The sequence below is a fragment of the Sphaerodactylus townsendi genome, linkage group LG04 (assembly GCF_021028975.2).
Source record: "Sphaerodactylus townsendi isolate TG3544 linkage group LG04, MPM_Stown_v2.3, whole genome shotgun sequence".
Taxonomy (NCBI): domain Eukaryota; kingdom Metazoa; phylum Chordata; class Lepidosauria; order Squamata; family Sphaerodactylidae; genus Sphaerodactylus; species Sphaerodactylus townsendi.
In genome coordinates, this window is record NC_059428.1 from 65,236,079 (window position 1) to 65,256,708 (window position 20,630).

General features: G+C 43.5%; 1 protein-coding gene across 3 annotated transcripts in view; it reads left to right on the plus strand.

Annotated features, from left to right (window-relative positions):
* The window catches only part of EVA1C (eva-1 homolog C), a 48,979-nt gene that overhangs the window by 15,424 nt on the left and 12,925 nt on the right, over positions 1-20,630 (plus strand). The window contains exons 2-5 of one of the 3 annotated variants that reach the window (XM_048492390.1): positions 13,889-14,085; positions 16,775-16,898; positions 19,878-19,893; positions 19,975-20,030. In XM_048492390.1, coding sequence (XP_048348347.1) covers positions 13,889-14,085; positions 16,775-16,898; positions 19,878-19,893; positions 19,975-20,030 — 393 coding nt within the window. Of the gene's footprint in view, positions 1-2,792; positions 2,874-13,888; positions 14,086-16,774; positions 16,899-19,877; positions 20,031-20,630 lie in introns of those variants that run through there. The other 2 variants (XM_048492391.1, XM_048492389.1) reach the window with 2 other exon arrangements.

Sequence of the window (20,630 nt, forward strand, 5' to 3'; positions counted from 1 at the left end):
AGCATCATGACTAACATGATAGTTTTGATCCAAACAACTTTCATTTACAAGCAAGTTCTGTTATTATCCAAGTAAGTTTGCTCAAGACTGCAGCCTAAGAGATGCTAGTGCTTGCCAATTTGCACATCATCTTTCTTTTTTAATTTAGGTCCCATTTTTCTCCCAAACGTTGACTCAAAACAGCTCACATTGTGTTCCCATCCTTCATTTTATCCCCACAACAAACCTCCAAATTATGTTAAGCTGACAAAGAGTCACCTGGTCAAGATTCCACGGCAAAGTAGGGATTTGAATCCAGGTATCCCAGATCCTAGTCTGAGACTTTAACCATTACACCATGCTGGCTCTTTGTTACTTTCTAATTCTCACAAATGTTCTAACAAATGCACACACAATCATTTGCCATTTCAACAAAAATTAATTTTGAGATGTACTTTGTTACTTAACATCTCTTCCTAGAAAACATCTCCTTCCTAGACTGGAACTAATTGCCACAATTAGTTCATTCTGACAGTATTACTGAAGAACCCTACCCTGTCCCATTATCCCCTCCCCTCCGATGCAGTATGCTGGGCTAAGTGTGGTACAGTGTGCCTGGCCATTTATAACAAGTTGAAAGTGAATCATGCGATAGACCTACAAGAAGTCTGTCAACACCTTGTTCTCTACAAATAAATGGAACACAATTACAGTCACCATTAAGGAACTATCGCATTAGTAATCCTAAAAACTGTCATAGCCTGGGTACCAAAACCAAAAGGGTCAGTTTTATGTGCATAATCTGCTGTACCTCAGGTGGCGATGAACATTTCCTAAGAACCTCAGTGAATGGATCCTAATAGAAAACAAAGTAAACTGAGGAACCAATTCCCAGGAGAAATGGATGCAAACTGTTGTCCATAACGTTTGCTTGAGTTACGCAACATTAACAATTTTGTTTGTTTTTGTTCTTTGGTCCTGGCATTCATTGAGTAGTTTCTTACTCTATTCTGGTAAGAGTACATTTACATATGAGTCTGAAGTCAGTTGAGAATTGTCCATGTGCACGTAAATCACTGAGGTTGTGGCAAAATTCATAGAAATAGGAACCAGGAAAAGAACAGACCACGTTTCCATATATTCAGAGTGGGTAGGTGGGAATTAGCCACTTAGATTCAAATACATCATTTTCTATTGTCATGAATTTTTATCATTCTTAATTTGTATGGTTTCTGTACTCAGTGCTTGGTTCCCCAGTACAAAACTTAACATGAAAACAACTCTCTGACAGCATCTGTTTGTGGATATCTTACCATACAAAATAATTGTTTTGGAAGTTCAAAACATTTGTTCTGGATGGTTTTTCCACAGTTAATATGCAGAGTACCATATTCGATCAGTGTATAATTGCTTTTCTCGATTGAACTCAACGGGTTTCTTACTGTAGGTAAAACACAAAACTTTCACTGCTGCCAGTGTGTCCACATAAGAGTGAGACTTTCCAAGGGAGAGCTTCTGAATGAACTTTTTATGCCTCTGTTCTGATGTGACCAATAGCAAGGGAAGAGGGGAAAACAGCAGTCATTTATCATTTGTCCAATGACAAATGAGAGCAGGGATATCATCCTAGCCTTGCCAAACTGCAGTTAAATTATCTTCATTGGCATAATGCAAGATACAAGTAAGATCAGAGTTAAACCATTCAGAAGTGCTTTTTTTCCCCTGTGGGTGCTCTTCTTTGTTGAATGATGAAGCATATACAGGGTACATGTTTGGGTAATGTCCAAGCAGTGTTCTTAGAATGCTTTTCTACATAGTGTTTACAGACCAAGATCCAAGAGACAGGACTGGATCATCTGGGCTTTTGTTGCAAAGAACCACCATCCCTAAGGTCAAATGAGATCTTTTTGAGGCTTGTTCATATTGGACATTTCTTCTGAAGAAGTGAAGCTCGAATTAAGAATCTAGAGAAGAATCCTCTGCATTCCATTAATTAAACTGAACATCAGTAGCATCCACTTACTTAATTTTTATTACACATGGAGGTTAAAATATCTCAGTTTTGGCCATGAGATGTGAACCAAGTACAGTATAGTGTGTTTTGTGAGCTGAAGTATAGTATAGTCAGTATTCACACTATATCGCACTTTCAGAATCTGAAATCTGATGTCCTGACAACAGGTTGGAGCCTATGTGCCAGAAGCAGAAATGTACTACTGAACAGTAAAGGCTACCCTGCCATAGTGGGAAATGGAAATCAGCCGCAGTGTTTTGTGAGCTGAAGTGCCATTTTGTGCAAACAAAGGAATTCTTGTGGTAGGAGTCCTTGGAACATTTCTGCTTACACAATAGCTCTCAGACAAGAGGATACATAAGAAAATTGGTACAGGTAGTCCTTGTGCTGTCAACTTGATTGTTTCCAATACTTGGTTCACTGAAGCACTGATTAAATTTTTTTAAAACCAGGACTTGATATAACAGTAGTTTTGGGGAAAGTTTTGCCCACACAGAATTTGTTTTGTAAGATTTGTCTTTTGCTATCACATGGTAGAGTCCAACCCTTTGACTCCAACCCAGTTTGTACTGTTTAAAAAACTTCCGAGGTCTCATAGTAGTTAAGGAGAACAAATTCTAAGGAGTCAGTAAAGCAGTTTGCATTTTTACCCTCCTCTCTTGCTTTCGTTCACTCTACCTTTGCCAAAATGTTTAATATTCTACCATTGAAATCGCAGCAATTACTGCAATCAAAATTGACTTTGCAAATTAACTGAGTAGATTAATTTCCATTAATTATTTTTGTATTTCAGAGTGCAGTATGCCCAAATAAATGATTATAAGGAAAGTATTTGGGTTAGCCTTCTTCAAGAAACTCTGACTAGGCATAAAATTTAGAGGTAAGATCTAGCTGTGTGAGACCAGGTCTAGTATTCTGTGATCTATTAATGTCTTTGCCGCAGAGTGCATTGTCTGAATAAAGGCATCCTCATACCAGTACTTCGCCAGTTTTCCTTATCATAGATTGGCAGCCTATGACTATTTTTACTGTTCTTGTGTTACAAGTATAAAAATATTGTAGTGTATAAATGCCATTTGGAAGGATATAACACATTTCCTATCAGGTCTACTCCATAACTATTGAGCAAATAAAATGTATCTGCATACATGAAGTGAGGGGAGATTTTTAAAGCTATTTTTTTAGAACTGAATAGTGTAATTGTTCATGAAAAGTGCTCAGATAGTGGAATAGGAATTTTCAGGATCAAAGTAGCAGTTAAGATGTCCGGGAACTCATTCAAAAGACTGCATAGCTGATATTCTCTAGGGAATACTGGGCTGCTTTGTACATGGGAACTTTTGATTCCAAGCAACTTGAAACTTAAACTGTCACAGATTCAGGACCAAATTCTTCAAGGTCCTGAGGGGGTGCTACTCATACTGAGCCAGATGCTCAGATGCTGCCAGAACACAAGTGTCTTAAAGAGAAAATGCTTTGGGCTACAGATCTGTGCATTCTTCTCAGTGGGGCCTACTTCCAACAGACTCAGACACTGTATGGAACTATGCATAAATGAGTATTTTGGCAAATACTAGATCTAGTACCACTATGTGAAGAGAACAAAAAAGATGATAATGCTTAGTATTTATATATGTTGAATGCATGTTAGATATGCCATTGTATTTAATCCTTGCAACAATCCCATAAGGTTTGTTATAAGCAATGCAATAACAATAGTATTATTGTCCCCATATTACAGTTGAGGGGAATGAGAATGAGGATGAGAGAGAGAGATGGTTACTAGATGGTCTTGAGCTAAGATTTGATGTAGATGCTCATGCTGTTGTATTATTGTAAACACTGTGCTAACCCTTCAGAAAGGAGTTGATAACACTACTCCACAGACTTGTTTTTACTGCGGTAAATGAAATGTCCAGTCATACAACCAGATGGCCTCTTGTAGATGGCAAGTAAAAGATACAAGTGTGTAGCAAACTATTCATCTAAAAGTGCAGTCCTAAGGGCTGCCTGCATTACTGTTGCCTGTGGTTGGAGTAACTATGATACCACTGACATAAAGGCTTGTGTTGGTGACTGGGTGGCAAGAAACAGAGTTTTAACTGGGTTTCTGAGGCTGCAACAACATCAGAATCCCTAGCAACTATGCTGTTGCATTCCATCCTGATGTTTCATTGCTCGTGGCTGGGCCATGATAGATAGGACATGCATAAACAATAGGTGTGGTAGGCACAGGGACCTAGGCCTGCACTCGTCACAGCAAAGGGTCCAGATAGGAGCATGGCCAGGGATTGAGATGCCATATCTGCAGCACATACATCCTTCACCTTTAAGGGACTGAGCCCCTCCATTAGGCACTTGACAGCTGACAGAGTTGGCATGGGCCCCAGCAGTTCCCCATCTGTGGAGACCCAAGTAAGCCCTTAGGCCAAGCAATGCATGGGCTGCCAATACCTTAAAAGAGACAGAGGGAGATGTTTGTGCAGCCACCTGTGTACTCAGTTTGTGCAGCCACCTGTGTACTCAGCTCACCAGTGGATGTGCCTCCCAGACCCTACCCATATTGTCCAGAGCACCCTTAGGCTAAGCTCCAGGCCACTACAGCTGAATATGGAGCAGGAAGAGGGCATCTGGGGCTGGGCATCATGTGGGGGACAGTGTGGTAACCCATTGCACCACCAACAGGCCCCCCAGAATCCACCCATGTGTACCTGTCCATCACTGATGTCTCCCACAACACCTAGCAGCCCCACCAGGTGCTTGGCAGCCACCATAATAAATACTGCCAGCCCTTCTGTGCACTGTTGACCTCTGGAGAAAGTATCCCGTCAGTTGCAGCAGGTCTCCAACTACTCCTGCTTGATCACCAACCTTGTAGAAAGGAGGGTAGCGGATGAGCTGAGCCAGCCATGGGCCTTATGCCTGGAGCCCAACCAACGGGCCTGCTTTGCAATAAATTAATGCAGTGGTCTGATAGTTGCTGCAGTTTTTGATGTCTTTTTCTCCATTGAATGACAGAGGACATCTGGGTGATTCTTCATCCACCAATCAGGGAGGCAGGAAAATTTGATTGATTTGCAGCTCCTTGGTCACTGGGCACCTCCCCTTTGCTCTCCAGTTCTCTTCCTGCCTCAGGGACGAGCAGTACTAGTCTCAACGCTGTCTTGCCTTTTTTTTTTTTTGCTAATTTTAAGCTTTTTTCTATTTCTATTATTCTTTTCTTGCTGCCTCCAAATTAAAGGAGAGGTCTACAGCCCTTCAGGCAGTAGAATAGTGAGACGCCTCCTTTTTTCAGACGTCTCTCACCGGCCACTGCCACCTTGCTGCAGATCAAGCAAAGGCAGAAAAAAGAGCGCATTTACCGCTATGCCTTACAAGCCAAAAGTTTTTCTTTCCTCCAAAGAGGACATGCTGGCTAAACTCAGTGGATTGCCAGTCAGAGAAGGTACGTCCCAAGGCTGGGCGACCCATTCCCTTTTCCCCGCACTGGAGTCTTGCCCTGAGGCACATTCTGGCAATGAGTTTTTAGGCGAGAAAAGTGCAGTAGTACCTAAAATGGCCGCTGCAGATGCAGGAAGGTGCGCTTTGGAAGAAGAAGACCCAGCGTGCTCTGGAACCCTTCTCCAGGTCCCCGCTGGCCTGGAATCAGCTTCCAACATTCCCCTGTCTTTAGCGGATGGGTGAGAACCTCTCATCTTTCAAAGCTGAGATATTAAGGTTCATTAAAGACTCTTATTCTAAAGAAAAGGCAGCCATGAAGGAGGAGATGGTAAAGATGTTTAGGGACTACCTCCAAATTGTAGGGGCGCCAACCCCCTCTCCTGTTTCTCTGGAGAAAGCCTTAACCCCCCTACTCAGAATAAACGGGCTCACTCCCTTTGGAAAACTAAGGCAGCCCTTAAAAAGCCCAGGATGAGTACCGACTATGCTTCCCGCAAGTCCTCAGACTCAGATTCCGCTCCAGGGGAAGCAGAACAGCCCTCCTCATGGGAGGAAGTTCCAGAGGTCAAATCTCAACATCCAAAAAAGGTTTTCCCATTCCCAGAGCTATTTGAGGATCAGCTTAACAAAGAGTGGGAACAACCGACTGTCAACAAGCAATACCCTAGCTTACTTCGTACATTTTATGCATTGCCTGACTATCCCAATGACATGCTCCAGGTCCCCCTTATAGATTCCCCTGTAGCAGCCCTTCACTCCCCTGGTTTGCTCACCAAGGACGGTCAAGGGCAGGTTAAAGATACAGCTGATAGAAGGACTGAGCTGTTTTGCAAGAGAGCTCACGAAGTCATGGCTGTGAGCATTAAATTGGCAGCCACTGCATCAATAGTGTCTAGAGCCTCAATAGTCTGGGCCAAGAAACTGTTGGAACTCATTTCCCCTTCCGAAGAGAGATTAATTGAAGGGATCAGCAGAATCCTAATGGCCTCCGCATTTTGTGCAGATGCCACCCTTGACAACCTCACCTTTTCAGCCAGAGCCAGAGCCTCTTCAGTAGCAGCCAGGAGGTTACTTTGGCTAAGAACCTGGCTAATGGAGTGGAGGGCAAAGGCCAGACTAACTGAATTTGCATTCCAGGGCGATAGATTGTTTGAAGAAGAGCTGAATAGCATTCTGGTAGAAGCTAAAGATAAAACCAAAGTATTGCCCAAATCTGCCCACAGGTTTGATAAACGCTCTAACTTTAATTATTCCTTTCACCTCCAACAGAACTTTCCACGTTCCAGGACTGACTTTAGATCCCCTTCCTGGGGAAACAGAGGTCAACAACCCAAGCGTGGCTTCCCTTCCTGGAGGTTCTCAGGTATTGGATGACCCGGTCAGGACCAACGGCAGGGCAAGTGACACCAAGATCAGCCGGGTCGGGGCCAGATTGCAGCTATTCCGCCACATCTGGTCCCTCTCAAAATATAGACATTTGGGCACTAGACATAGTCACTTATGGCTATGTGATAGAATTTTGTTCTATGCCCCCCAACAGATTCATTCCCTCTCCCTTATTTAATGACCGGGAAAAGAAAGCCAGAAAGCTAGAAGCCGTCTCCCACCTTATCAGCATAGGTGCAATAGAACCAGTACCCCCAAATCAAAGGGGTCTGGGGGTCCATTCCATACTATTTAAGGTTCCAAAAAAGAACGGGGAGTGGTGGGCAATTCTAGATTTGAAATTCATAAACAAATTCATAAGATTGTGCCACTTCCGCATTGAGGGCCTTTGGTCCATCGCTGACTCCCTCCAACCAGGCGAATATCTCACCTCCATAGACCTATTGGAGGCCTACTTCCACATCCCAATGTTCGATACTCACCACTGCTTTCTCAGGTTTTTAATAGGGCCAGATCATTTTCAGTTCAAGGCCCTATCATTCGATCTTTCCACAGCGCCATAAGTATTTTCTCACAGTCTCACAGATTACTTAAAGTCCCAAGGGAGGTCTGATCCAGCCTGACATGGTGGTCCAACCCAGTCAACTTGTCACAGGGCAAGCACTCTGGATAAGCTCCACCTGACAAATGTTCATGGATGCCAGCCTCTCCGGATGGGGAGCAACCCTGGAGAACAACCACACCCAGGGGCTATGGTCTCCCGAGGAAACCAGGATGCAGATCAATCTACTGGAACTCAGGGCCTTCTGCTTGGCATTACTACATTTCCAATCCGAACTCCAGGGAGCCCATGTATTGATCCAGACGGACAATGGGGCAGCCAAGGCCTACCTGAATCGTCAGGCAGCTCCAGATCCTCAATCCTCCAGAAGGAGGCAGTCCTCATCTTCCGGTGGTCAGAGTGACATTTCCTGTCTATCCAAGCAGAGCGTATTCAGGGAGTCCTCAATGTCCAAGAAGACTGGTTGAGTCACCAATCGATTCATCCAGGGGAGTGGTCTCTCAACAAGGAAATCTTCCTTCTGATTTGATAGTCTCTGGGTATTCTGATTGTGGACCTGTTCGCCTCCCACCAAAATAGACAGGTACACAGATTTTTGTCAAGGTTCAGACATCCCCTTGCAGAAGCAACCGATGCCCTATCATCAACTTGGCCTACAGGCCTCCTCTATGTCTTTCCTCCAATTTCTCTGATTCCACCTGTACTGTGCAATGTCAGAGAAGGTGGATGTCATTCTGGTGGCACCCTGGTGGCCCAGACGACCCTGGTTTGCCAACATACTCACACTTTCAATACACAAGCAGTTCCATCTCCTCCAGAGCAAAGACCTCCTACACCAAGGTCCAGAACATCATCCCAATCCAGATCATTTGAATTTGACCTCCTGGAGATTGAGCAGAGAGCACTGAGGTCCAGAGGATACAGCACTGAAGTGACGGACACCATCCTAGTCTCCTGGAGGTCTTCAACCAGACTGAAGACCTCCACCTGGAAAGCATTTGTGAGATGGTGTTGGAGAAAGAAAGTAGTTCCTACTCGACCCTCTGCCAGTGAAATCCTCCATTTTCTGCAGGATGGCCTCACCTCAGGGCTCAAGGCATCCAGCTGACAAGTAGCAGCTATTGCCTCTGTAGTTCAATCCCTGGAGGGACATAATCTGAGTTCTCCTCCCCACGTCAGGAGATTCCTCTGGGGAGCTACTCTTAAGGACAGAGCGGCGAGGCACCATTTTCCTACTTGGAAACTACACACTGTACTTCACACCCTCACAAAGCCACCATTCGAACCTCTGGCAGACATCTTTCTGAAACATTTGCGAATGAAGACCATCTTCCTGGTGGTGGTGACATTGGCTAGAAGGGTTTCAGAGCTAACTGCCCTCTCAGCCAAGCCATCCTTATGCATCTTCCATAAGGATAAAGTGGTACTTCGCACTGACCCGAGCTTCATCCCCAAGGTGAACTCTCGATTCCACAGACAACAAGTGCTATACTTACCAACCTTCTGTTCCAATCCAAAGCATCCCAAGGAAGCTTATTGGCATAAGCTGGATGTTAGGAAGACCCTTAAGGCCTTCCTCATCCAGACACACCAGATCAGGAAATTCAAGGCACTATTTATCTCTGTAGCCAACCACAATAAAGGGTCCAAACTTTATTCCCAAACCATAAGCAAATGCCTTAGGGAGTGCATAGTAGAAGTGTACAAGGCACAAGGTCTCACTGTTCCAACTGGGATCACAGCCCATTCGGTGTGCAACATGTCTACCAATACAGTGTTTAATAATAATGCTTCAGTGGAAGAAATCTGCAAGGTCACAACATGGTCTTTTTCCACCTTCGTAAAACACTACAGACTGAAGCTCTTCAGTGTAGCAGATGCCTCCTAGCAGAGTCATAGAATGCATCATTGGAGAGGACTACGACCCCACTCTATAAAGGGCATCATTTCTGTGCAACATCACCCATATGTCCTCTCACTCCATGGAGAACAACTATTTGCTTACCTGTGAAGGGTTATTCTCCATTGAACGATAGAGGACATCTGCCCCCCTCCCCCCCCGGTCATCATTAATTCCTCTCATTATGCAAGGCAGCAGTTCTGTAAGTACGTGTTGTAGTTATTTGTTTTTCAGATGCTGGGTTCACCTGCACTTCACTCTGTTAACCTGTTATTCAATCTATTTACTCTGTTGGTCTCTTGATACTCCCTTTTAAAGTTCTTTGCTCAGGAAAGGAGTTGAGTTAATCTAGAGATATATGGAAATACTGCGAGGCGGAGACCCAGAACTGAAGAGCAAAGGGGCAGTGCCCAGTGACCAAGGAGCTGTAAATCAATCAAATGTTCCTGCCTCCCTGATTGGTGGATGAAGAATCACCCAGATGTCCTCTGTCGCTCAATGAAGAATAACCCTTTCACGGGTAAGCCAATGGTAGTTTTTTGGAATTGGAATGTACATTAAGCATTTGCAGTATATGGGCTATTGTTTTGTTTTCCATATTTATTCACAAATTCCAGTTGAGATTTTGATGGATTCTTTTTCTGTGGCTTGAAATAGCTTTATTTGTATCACATCTACCACTAGAGATCTGTTTCTCCCAACTACTCTCAGAGCAGCTTTCACTTCATTTTCTAAAACTGTAGGTTTGTCTTCAAAAGTCTATTTTTGAAGGAATATGCCATCCTTTCATCTTTGGTATAGTTCTTCAGTATATTGTTCCCATCTTTATTTTATTCTATTCAGTTCATGTATTTCTGTCTTGATCTTTCAGCATATTTAACCATTCTTTAAATTGCCCTTTGATTTCTTGGATCTTATGGAACAGATCTCTTGTTCCTTTTTTGTTCTTTTTTATCTTGGTTAGTATATAATAGTTCATTTTGTTTCTGTGTATGAGTTGCTGGAATGCGGCATTTAGACTTTTGATTCTATCTCTGTCACCTTTTACTTTTGCTTCTCATTTGTCTTTAGCAATTTTAAGAGTTTCATCAGTCATCCATCCTGGCTTTTCATTTCTTTTGGCTAAAGGAACAATCTTTCCACATTCTTCCCTGATAACCTCTAGTTTCAACACTTCGTTCTTCCAGTTCATGTTCACTTGAACTTAGTAGTTCAAATCTGTTTTTCACTTAGTCTTATACTTTTTAGGAATGTTGATTAGATTTTATTTTGGCACTGTGGTAAAATTTGATATTAACATTTGATGATCTGTGCTACAGTCATCTTCTAGCAGGAAAAAATAGAACTTTTACATTTTCTGCTTCCAATTATGTAATCTATTTAATTTCTGTATTGACTATCCAGTGATGGTCACTGTAACGAACTTGCCCCACTCTGAAGGGCTGGTGTACAGCAGGCCAAGTTAAGAACCCCTTAGCAACAGCCAGAGTAAAGAAAAAGGCTCCACAAGCAAAGAACCCACCTGATTGGTTGGCAAAGGTCCAATAACGTTCGGCCAAAGCTAGGGGGAGCTAATGTGCTTACGGCACTTAGAGGGCAATTCTGATCAGAGTCTGTCAGAGAGCAGAGCAGAGTTTGGCAGAGAGGAGTCTGTCAGCTCTGGAAGAAATGGATTCTGTCTCAGCAGAGTTGGCTGACAGAAGTCCAGTCCCTGTCTAAGCTGTGTATGCTTGACAGAGAGAGGAGGCCTTGAATTGGTGCAGGCTGAAGCACCATTCAGGAGCTTGGTGGTTTAAAAACTGTCCAGACCTATCGAGTCTGCCTTGCCCCTGTGTGTATCACCAGTATCACCAGTCTGGGAGAAGCCGGTCCAGAGGCAGTGAAGCCATATTGGGACTGGTGGGAGAGAGGGAGGTCAATGTGCCAGAATCTCCTGGGCTTGGACTGTGTGGTTGGGAGTGATCAGTGGGTATTGGGGCAGTAAAGACTAGTGTCTGTGTGTGTCAGAAATTTTATTAGTTCATCTTTCCTTAGGATACACCTGCGCATTCATTCATGTCAACAACTTAAAATCCTTTTTGCTTAAATCCAGTTGCATTATTAAGAATAGCACTAATTATAGTTGTCCTCAGCTCTTCCTGGGAAACTGATTGAATGCCATCTGATCTGTGGGTTCTGTTTTCCAGCACTATATATTTTTTTCATTTTGGATTGTCTCATCATATGGTTTTTGAGGTAAGAGATGGTTTTCTTCAGTGTCATCTTCCACTTCTGCTGCTGCTCAGTAGTCACCCGTTAAGTATTCCTATGCCCGATCACCACTGGAACTGTCTGCCATCGTTCCCTGAAGGGGATGGGCACATCTTAATCTGGTGTCTCAGCTGTAACCATTTCACCTTGAGTGACTCTGCTAGAAGTTCAGCCTCTTGACAGAGTCTGGACCCCTTGTGGTGTTGCTTCCAGCTTCATTGACACACACAAATGCTCTCACCATGTTAAGGTGAGAGGGGTAGTAAATATCAATGCTCAGTGACAATGAAAAATGCAAAATCTATGGCCCCTTCCGCAAACGCAAAATAATGCGTTTTCAAACCACTTTTACAACTGTTTGCAAGTGGATTTTGCTATTCCGCACAGCTTTAAAGAGCACTGAAAGCAGTTTGAAAGTGCATTATTCTGCATGTGCGGAATGAGCCTATGTGAGGGATCATCAGGAAAGGTATTTAAAATATAATTGTTTATCAACTTATGTAATTAGACATTATTATACTGCCTTGATAAGGGGGCTAAACAAATTAATGAAGGATAGGCCCGTCAAGGGTATTAGCGATGATAAGTAAAGGGAACCTCTATATTCAAGTAAATTTCAGAAGCCCAGTGTTAGGAGAAAACGGGGGGGGGGGGGGGGCTTGTTACCTTTACCCTATTTATTGTCCATCCAGGGCAACTAGTTGCCTCTGAGTGAAACAGGATGCTGGACCTGATGGACCTAGAATTGCCAGCTGCAGTTTGCATACTCCTAAGAAGAACTGGAGGGTAAAAACAGTCACACTTATATGTGGTATCATTTAGGGTACCAAACCAGTAGTGACATCCTACATCAGCCGGAACACTGCTACAAGCTTTAGCATTCTTCTACCTGCGCCGCCACCTCCCATGCTTTCTATTTGGACCAACAGGCTTCATAAGTAGTACTTTACCTCTGCACCTGGCAAGGCTTGGGACTGGAGGCTTAAGTGAAAACTGGAGGCTTAACTGGAAAGCAGTTGATCCAGCAAAGCTATCGTCCTAGGCCTAAGCCTAAATAGGCTGTGAGGAAATTAACCATAGCTGCACTGAAAGCTGGTTCTGGAGTTTCTGAGGCTGTGCTCTGCCTCTGGCCAGAGTCCTGCAAGGATGTACCACCATCATATCACTCTTTTAGTTCAGTAGTTGAGGTGTGTACAGTCAGTCCATACTTTGCCTCCTCAGTGCCACCTTGACCAGGGACTTCTGCCACTGCCATTCTTGCCAAGTGGGAGAGTATCTGCGGAGCTATGGGCCGAGGTTCAAGCCCTGAGAGGAAACATCTGCCTCAGGAGCTGGTGGTGAGGTTTTTCTAGGAGGCTCTGGCAGGGTAGCCTCTGGTGCTAGTGGTTCATTGTCAGTTGGAGGCTTCTGCAATGTCAGGCTCTCCTTTGTCCCTCTGCTCTCCCAAGCTGCTGATCTTGGCTCCTCAGACTCTTTCCTTAGGATTCTGAGTCACAATCACTGAACTGGTGGGAAGGGGTCATGACAGGGTGTCAGAACACCATAAGATATTTGCCACGTGATGGAAAGAAAGAATATCATTACTCTTTTGTAGATTTTGTAGTGCTGATAGTAGGCCTTTCATGACTTTCGCAAGAGAAGTTAAGAAATGGGAAGCAGAGATCAGGACCTCAAACTTTAGTGAGTGTAAACTGTTTTGAGAAAGTATTAGAGCTCCAGCATCAAAAAGGGCGCCTCTCCACTGGCAGAAATTATGCAGGTGGAGGGGAGGGGGCCATTCGCTATCGGAGCGTGTGAGCGGCCCCCGCAGAGGCTGGCGCAGAAGCCGCCTCTACTGCGTCCCCCCCACTCACCTCGTCCTCCAGCGTCAGTCTGGAGGGCTGCAGGGACCCGCCCATGCTGCCCTCCAACCTCCAGGGGTCGGAAGGCAGCGTGGGCGGGTCTCAGCAGCCCTCCAGACAGACGCTGGAGGACGAGGTGAGTGGGGGGGGGGGGACAGGAAAGCGGCGTCTTGGCAGCGCTTTCCAAAAACCTCCCTCGGGAAGGGAAGTGGAAAGTGGCGCCCTCGCACCGCTCGGGCCGCACAGGACGGCGCTGGTGCATTGCAGCAGTGGCATTCTGTGGGTGAACAGCACCCCCCCCAGGGACCAAAGCCCGCCCCACAAGTTGTTTTTGGCCCCATGAGGAAAGGGCCTTAGTCTCTTTACCTGCAAAATGAAGTAATTTATAAAGACAGTCTTGCATTATGAATAAAGTTATTTATAATAAAACCAAAAGTTTATTACAGTTTTCATTTAACCTCAGGTCTGGAAAAGTTATGTCCTCATTCAATGTAACACAGCTAAATATTTTCCAGGTTACTTAACCAAACTTCTACAGAATCACACTGTGTATGCCTGTGATGGTGATCATTTGAGTCTGCAGTGTCCTCGACATTCAACAATAAGTATCCAATCAGCATATTACGGGCAAGCTTACCCAATGTGTAATACACAGAAGCCTGAAGCCATGATGAAAGCACCCTTAAATTGTGTGGCATCTACTACCTTTCAGGTATTACATATTGCAATATTTTTTGAAACTTCAAAATATTCTTGGACAGTTAATCAGTTCAATAGTTCATGTTTATTAAAATCCAAACTGAAGGCTACCTTGACTAATATTCACAGGAGTGTTCAATCATGCCCATTAAGAGAGGTAGGATTGTTTGGGTTTGCAGTTGAATGGATTTTAGCACTTTTCAGGGACTTTAATTGGATAAGCTGTAACCAAGATTCCTCTGATAAGGAATCCTGTATCCCTTCAAAACATACAGTTCTAATTAATACAATTATCAAGTTTGTGTCTGTCTGCTTTTTAAAATTTTATATTTTATTCTGGTGTACAATAATTTGAACAATCCACATTCACATTTGAGAGCCAGTGTTGTGTAATGATAAAGAGCAGTGGACTCTAATATGAAGAACTAAGTTTGATTCCCTGCTCCTCCACAAGAAGCCTGCTGAGTGACCTTAGGCTAATCATAGTTCTCTCAAAACTCTCTCAGCCCCACCTACCTCACAATGTTTCTGTCCTAGGGAGGGGAAGGCGACTGTAAGCTGCTGTGAGATTCCTTAAAGGCAGAGAAAAATGGGCTACAAAAACAACTCTTTTTCTTCTAAATAGATACTTTTTAAAAAAACGTTTTGCTATTTAAACCAGACTGATCACAGTTTCTGCAAAAGCACAAAGAAATTTCCAAAACTGGATTGAGTGGTGGTGTGCCTATGTTTTGGGTTAATGCTGCAAACCTCACCAGATGCAAACTATGATCCAGATCAATAAGCTGGCTCTTTCGAAACAGAATGGAGCAGGGGAACCTCAAACAATGAGGGGGCCTGTTATGATTCATATCTACTGGCTCAATGTTGATTTGCCCGTGCCAGTTTGCTACGTTCAAAAGACTTGTTTCATATAATTGAGTTTTTAATGGTGGTCTTGAAGGGTTTACTTTAGCCCAAGTTGTTAACATGGGAGCTCTAGCTCCAACTTCCAGAGAGAGAGACACTGTTCACTTATGGAATAATAGAATTAGGGATGCCAGCCTCTAGGTTGGACTTGGAGATCTCCCAGAATTACAACTCATCTCCAGGCTACAGATAGCACTTTCTTGGGGCGGGGCGGGGGGGGGGGATGGATTCTTTGAATGGTAGACTCTATGGCCTTCTACCACACTGAAGTCCCTGCCTCCTCAGGCTCCATCCTGAAATTTTTGTGAGTTTCCCAATCTGGATCTGGCAACCCTATTTCCTGCCAGTGGCCAGGGGGGCAGGGACCTGGCAATCCTAATTAGAATTATTTTGCTGATATATGTTTTTTAAAATTAATTTTATAGTTAATAAAATCAGAAAATCAAAATTTAAGAAAATAGAATTTACAAATAATAATAAACTGCTATGCATCGGATTATTGAGAGTTCCCAATAATGTAAGTGCTGAATAGCAAAGAACTGATTAACAAAACTGGTTGAAAAGCTACACATTCTTTGACCTACATGCCCAACTGTTCTGACAGTCTTTCTGTAGACACAGGCCATAATGAAAATCCAAGAGTAGGCATTATACTCCTATCATATTAAAATCTTGTCTCAGAAGTTGTGGAAATTTGTCCTTCAGCCTGGACTAAGCAGTTTTATTTAAATTTACATTTCCTGTGAACTCTCTTGTCCAAATGTTATGATTGCAGTAATACTTTTCTAGGTCTGAAGGATTTTAAAAAAAAGAAGTTACCAGCACAAGAATAGAAAATAAATGTCAGCTAGCTTATATCTCTGACTGTTACATTTCCCATAAAAACATTCTTGATACGTTTTCTGATTTCTGCAGTAGCTTTGCAATGTATAATTATAACCCTGTGGGTTGGAACCATGGCTTTTGCAAATGCAGTGAGTTCACAATGCTTTCCCCTCACACATCCCAATTACCTCTTAATCCACCCAAAGGTAGTCGCTGAGGGCTGGAGACAGATTGCTATAAAGAAGTATTCAGCAAAATGTATGGTTGTATGTATGCATGCATATGCTTTCACAATTGTGTAGTGTTTATATTGCAGAAACTGAAATACAGGTATCTTTTTGAGATCTCCAAGATAATTTTCTATTAATTAATAATTTATAACTTATTGTTAAAAGGAGTGGGACATCTTAATGTTTTCCTGTTTCCTTTCCTGTTACAGTAACTCACAAGAACCAAAATTGTCAAAGGTTAAACCATGTGCTTTTGTTTGCAGGTTTCAATTAAAATTAGCTTTACCGATTAATCATTTATGGTTTTAATTGATTGTGGACCTAAATTTTAGCTAAATGTTTCTACAACGGCTGAGTAAATATTGTATCCTGCCTAGGCCCCTTCACACACTGTACATTAAACATTTATAAAGGGATGAATCCCAATTAAATTTTCAACTTAACAGAAGGATCCAATTCAAAATGTATTAACATATATATATCAAACTGGCTGTGCATAGGAAAGCAAATTAAAATGTACTTGGGACATATTTCAGATAGTTACCCAAAATTATGTATGACATCATAGGAATTTCTTTTAACTAAGAGGTACTTGTGAACTTAGTATAATTTACATAGTAATTTAGCACTAATTTAGTAATATTATTTTTACAATGTATTTTGCAATGAATGGATTTTAAAATGTATAGTTTCATAATCTGTTTTTCAGATTTATGCTTTTTTTGCTCATTATTTTAGAAAGTGCTGGATGAATGCCAGGGCCTGAGGGCATGCCAGTTTCTTGTGAATAGTTGGGTTTTTGGACCAGATCTATGTCCAGGAATCACTAAATACCTCCTAGTCTCCTTTAAATGCAAACCAAGTAAGTAAGATGTAGAATAGTAGGTACCATTTGAGTTTGTATTTCACTGTTTCTTATGACTGTAGTGTCGGTACAGAAATATTTGTATGAAGCTATATGATGCTATAAAGTGGATTCAGACACCCATTATATCAAAGTCTGTGGTTTTTCCTAGGTATATTTTGTTCTTGCATACAGCGTGTGCCAACTTGGTCATTTCTGGCTACATGCAGAGAAATTCCATGTTGCCAAAAAGCAGCCTTGTAGATGCTTTTCAGATGTGGCATAATATCTACTAGAAATGATCCCCCTCTCACAAGCGCAGCTATTCACAGTAGAACAAAAAGTAGATCGAAGGCAAGAATAAAAAGGTGACTGCAGATAGAACAGGGGTCGGGAACCTTTTCCCCACAAAGAGCCATTTGGCTCACCACCAAATTTGGCTCACCACCAAAGAGCCATTTGGCTCACCCCCCACCCCCACCCACTCGCCGCCTGGCCCGGGCTTCCCCTCGGGCCGTGACTTGCTCGCTCGCTCGCTCGCCCTCCCTCCCCCCGCCCGCTCACCCCCCCCGCGGGCTAGAGATGTGCAGGGCGGGCGAAGAGGGGCCGGCGGTTCGGCCTGCCCGTCACAGGGGAGAGCCCGCCTCACCTTATCAAGCAGCGGGGCGGGTGGGAGCCAGAGCCCGCGGCGCAGCCTCGCCAGCCGCGGGCTAGAGATGTGCCCACCCTGCTTCTACTGTTTCTTCTCCCCCTCCTCTGTGGGCTGCTTGTTGTTTCGCCTCTTTTTCCGGGCCGGTTTCTCTCTCACCGGCCAGGGCGGCTTCTGTGACTGCTACTGCTCCCCCTCCTTCTGCTCGTTTGGACTCTTTTTTCAGCTTCTGTTCCGGGCCGGTTTCATTTCCACCGGCCCGGGCTGCTGCTGCGGCTACTATTGCTCCCCCTCCTCCCCCTCCTCCTCCTCCTCCTCCTCTGTGGGTTTCTGCTCGTTCCCCCGCCTCTCTCTCCTCCATTGTTTTCGCCTGATAAGCAACAGCTGGTGCTGACTTCCGCTTTTGGCAGCCGCAAAAATCCCCTGCGTTGCCAACTCCAGTTTTCGGCTGGGGAATCCTGGACTGTTTTGGGGATTTCTGGGCTGACGGATGGTGCTGGGGGCCCCAAACTCGCGCGGTGGGCTGTTGGGCTGGGTCACCCCCTCCTCCCGACGCTGGCCGCGGGCTAGAGATGTGCCCGCCCTGCTTCCTGCAGGGTGGGCGAAGAGGGGGCCGGCGGCTCCGCTCATGGAGCCGCAGAACAGCGGCGGAAGAGCCGCATGCGGCTCGCGAGCCGCGGGTTCCCGACCCCTGAGATAGAAGATAAAAAGAATAGCTGTTAGTTTATCTAATAAAAGAAACGTCCCTCAAGGTTATTCTAATGTATATTCTTGAATATTGCTGTATCTACAGTTTTCACTACATTTCCCCCTCTTTGATTGTCTTTCCAGATTAGAGGGAACACAAGTGTATGCCTACCATTGTTCTTTCTTCCTCCGTGTGTACATGCATAGTTCAGAAAACTATCTCTTATGTTTCCTTTCTTACTCTTTGTTCCCATAGAAAGACCATGTTCAAAATGAGGTAGCATAGACTATAGTAGCTCCTTTGTGTTATTAATAGCTGCGTGTGCCCTCAAGGCCAGAATCTTGTTTTGTGGACAGACTTCAAACTTCTAATATGCTGAAATATTAGATTCCAGCATTGTTATTTTTAGACACTTTTCATGTTGGATCCAATGATCAAAAACTAGGGATCTTTCCTGCATCAGCTCTCCTATCCCAACAGTTATTCTTCAATGCCAGAAAAGTGAAAGGAAGCAGGAATAGTGATTTTGGTTCCTTTCCACTCTCCGTTTGTGCCCCCAGTTCCACTTGACATGTTTGTCCATGTAGGTCCCATGTAAATTAATTCTGATTGTAAATTAAAAAATAGATTTTCTTTCTGATTTTCCTTTAGCTGTTTAATAGTTTTAATACTATGGATGAACCATACTTTTTTTCTCCCAGGGTTTTCAAAAGTCACTAAACTACAATCCCCCCCCCCCCCGCCCCAGATGGGTTGAAGATGTTTTCCCCGGTGCTGTGCTGAGAGCAGCCCAGTTTATTTTTCTTCCCCACCTTGAATGTTTTAAATTTTAATTTTCCCCCACCAGCGATTTGCCACCTGCCTGCTCCGCTGTGCCCTTTTGTGAAGATCTCCAGGGATGTTTGCTCTGCAAGCATTGCAGCATCCTGCCTTTTTACTTGAATCTGTGAAGCTTTGAAGATATGTTATCTGAACTTTTTTTTAAAATAGCAAAACTATATATTGCTGAAATCGGCAAGAAGAGCAGAGTTCAATCATTCGCTTTATTCAGTAAAAAGGCAGGCAGCTGCGATGCCTGCAGAGCAAACATCCCAGGGGATCTTCACAAAATGGAGCAGGCAAGCAGCAAATGGCTGGCTAGAGAAGATGAAAGTAAAGTATTTAAGTTGTGTGGGAAAAATAACATGCATGGGGGTGGGGGGGGGCGACTACAACAAACGCTTAATTTTTGTCCGTGTTGTGCAGACAGGTTAATTTAAGACGTTCTCTTGACATCTTGTTTTGGTTGTTCAAAAAAGACCATAGACAAAAAGTCAGTGTAGATGTACATAAATGTAGCCAATATAATTAAAAAGTGATTTCTATGATATTGTGGGAAACATAATTGCTGCAATGATACATACTATAGCACCTTGGGATGATTGATAGAGAGTTTACAGAGAAAAAACACAGCCATATATGAACTTTGAGCACAGACAATTGATGACATAGCCCCCTGCCCTCATTTATTAGTTGGGGATCTTTAGTAGATGAGTGACCACTCCGTCCCACCAAACCCACCCATCCACAATAATAAAAGTGCAGTAGAGTTATCACATGCTGGGATTCTGTATACATAATTCCATTCCTAAAAACAGCTGCCTTCTTGCTTCTTTTCTAGCTGAATTTAAAAGCAGGTCAGTATGTGAAAATGAAGAACTGAAGCTCCACTGTAAAGAATCGAAATTCCTTAACATATATTCTGCATCATATGGCAGGTCTGTGCATGAAAAGGATGTCTGTTCCTCAGAAGTGGCACATTTCCCCCAGTTTGGTGAGTTTATTATTTTATGTTTATAGATATTTATGCCCCTCTTTTACTAGTACTCAAAGCAGCTTGCAAACCTATTATAATAATCATTAGTTCAATTTGTAAAAGCAGCATTTAAAGAACTTTTTGAAAATGCATCAGCAGTTTCTCTCTTTAAAAACAGCACAAGATACCAGAACAATCCAGAAGGTACCATGAGTTGATAAAGCTCTCATGAAAGTCTTAATTCTCGCAACACCACAATACGCTCTAGCAAGTCAAACATTTCTTTTAAATGATCTGCATTATCACCTGCATTCCAGAAAAAGGGCTGTGTAGGTCAGATTCAGATTTACCAAGAGTAACATGCATATGGCTTAAGGTTGCCAGCCAAACACTGCCACTGGTTTCAGGAGGTGGAGGTGGGGGTGGAGGCAGCAGGTGGAGGCAGGGACAATGACATTTTCATTGCACTTATACCATGGCATCACTTCTGATGTGGAACTGATGCTGCACCATCTGTCAGTGCACTTTTTCTTCTGTGTTGCTCCCCAATTTTGCTTCTCATGTATCCCTGAATAGCAGTGGGTAAGGCAGGGAGGGTGGTCTGGTCACTTGGGCATG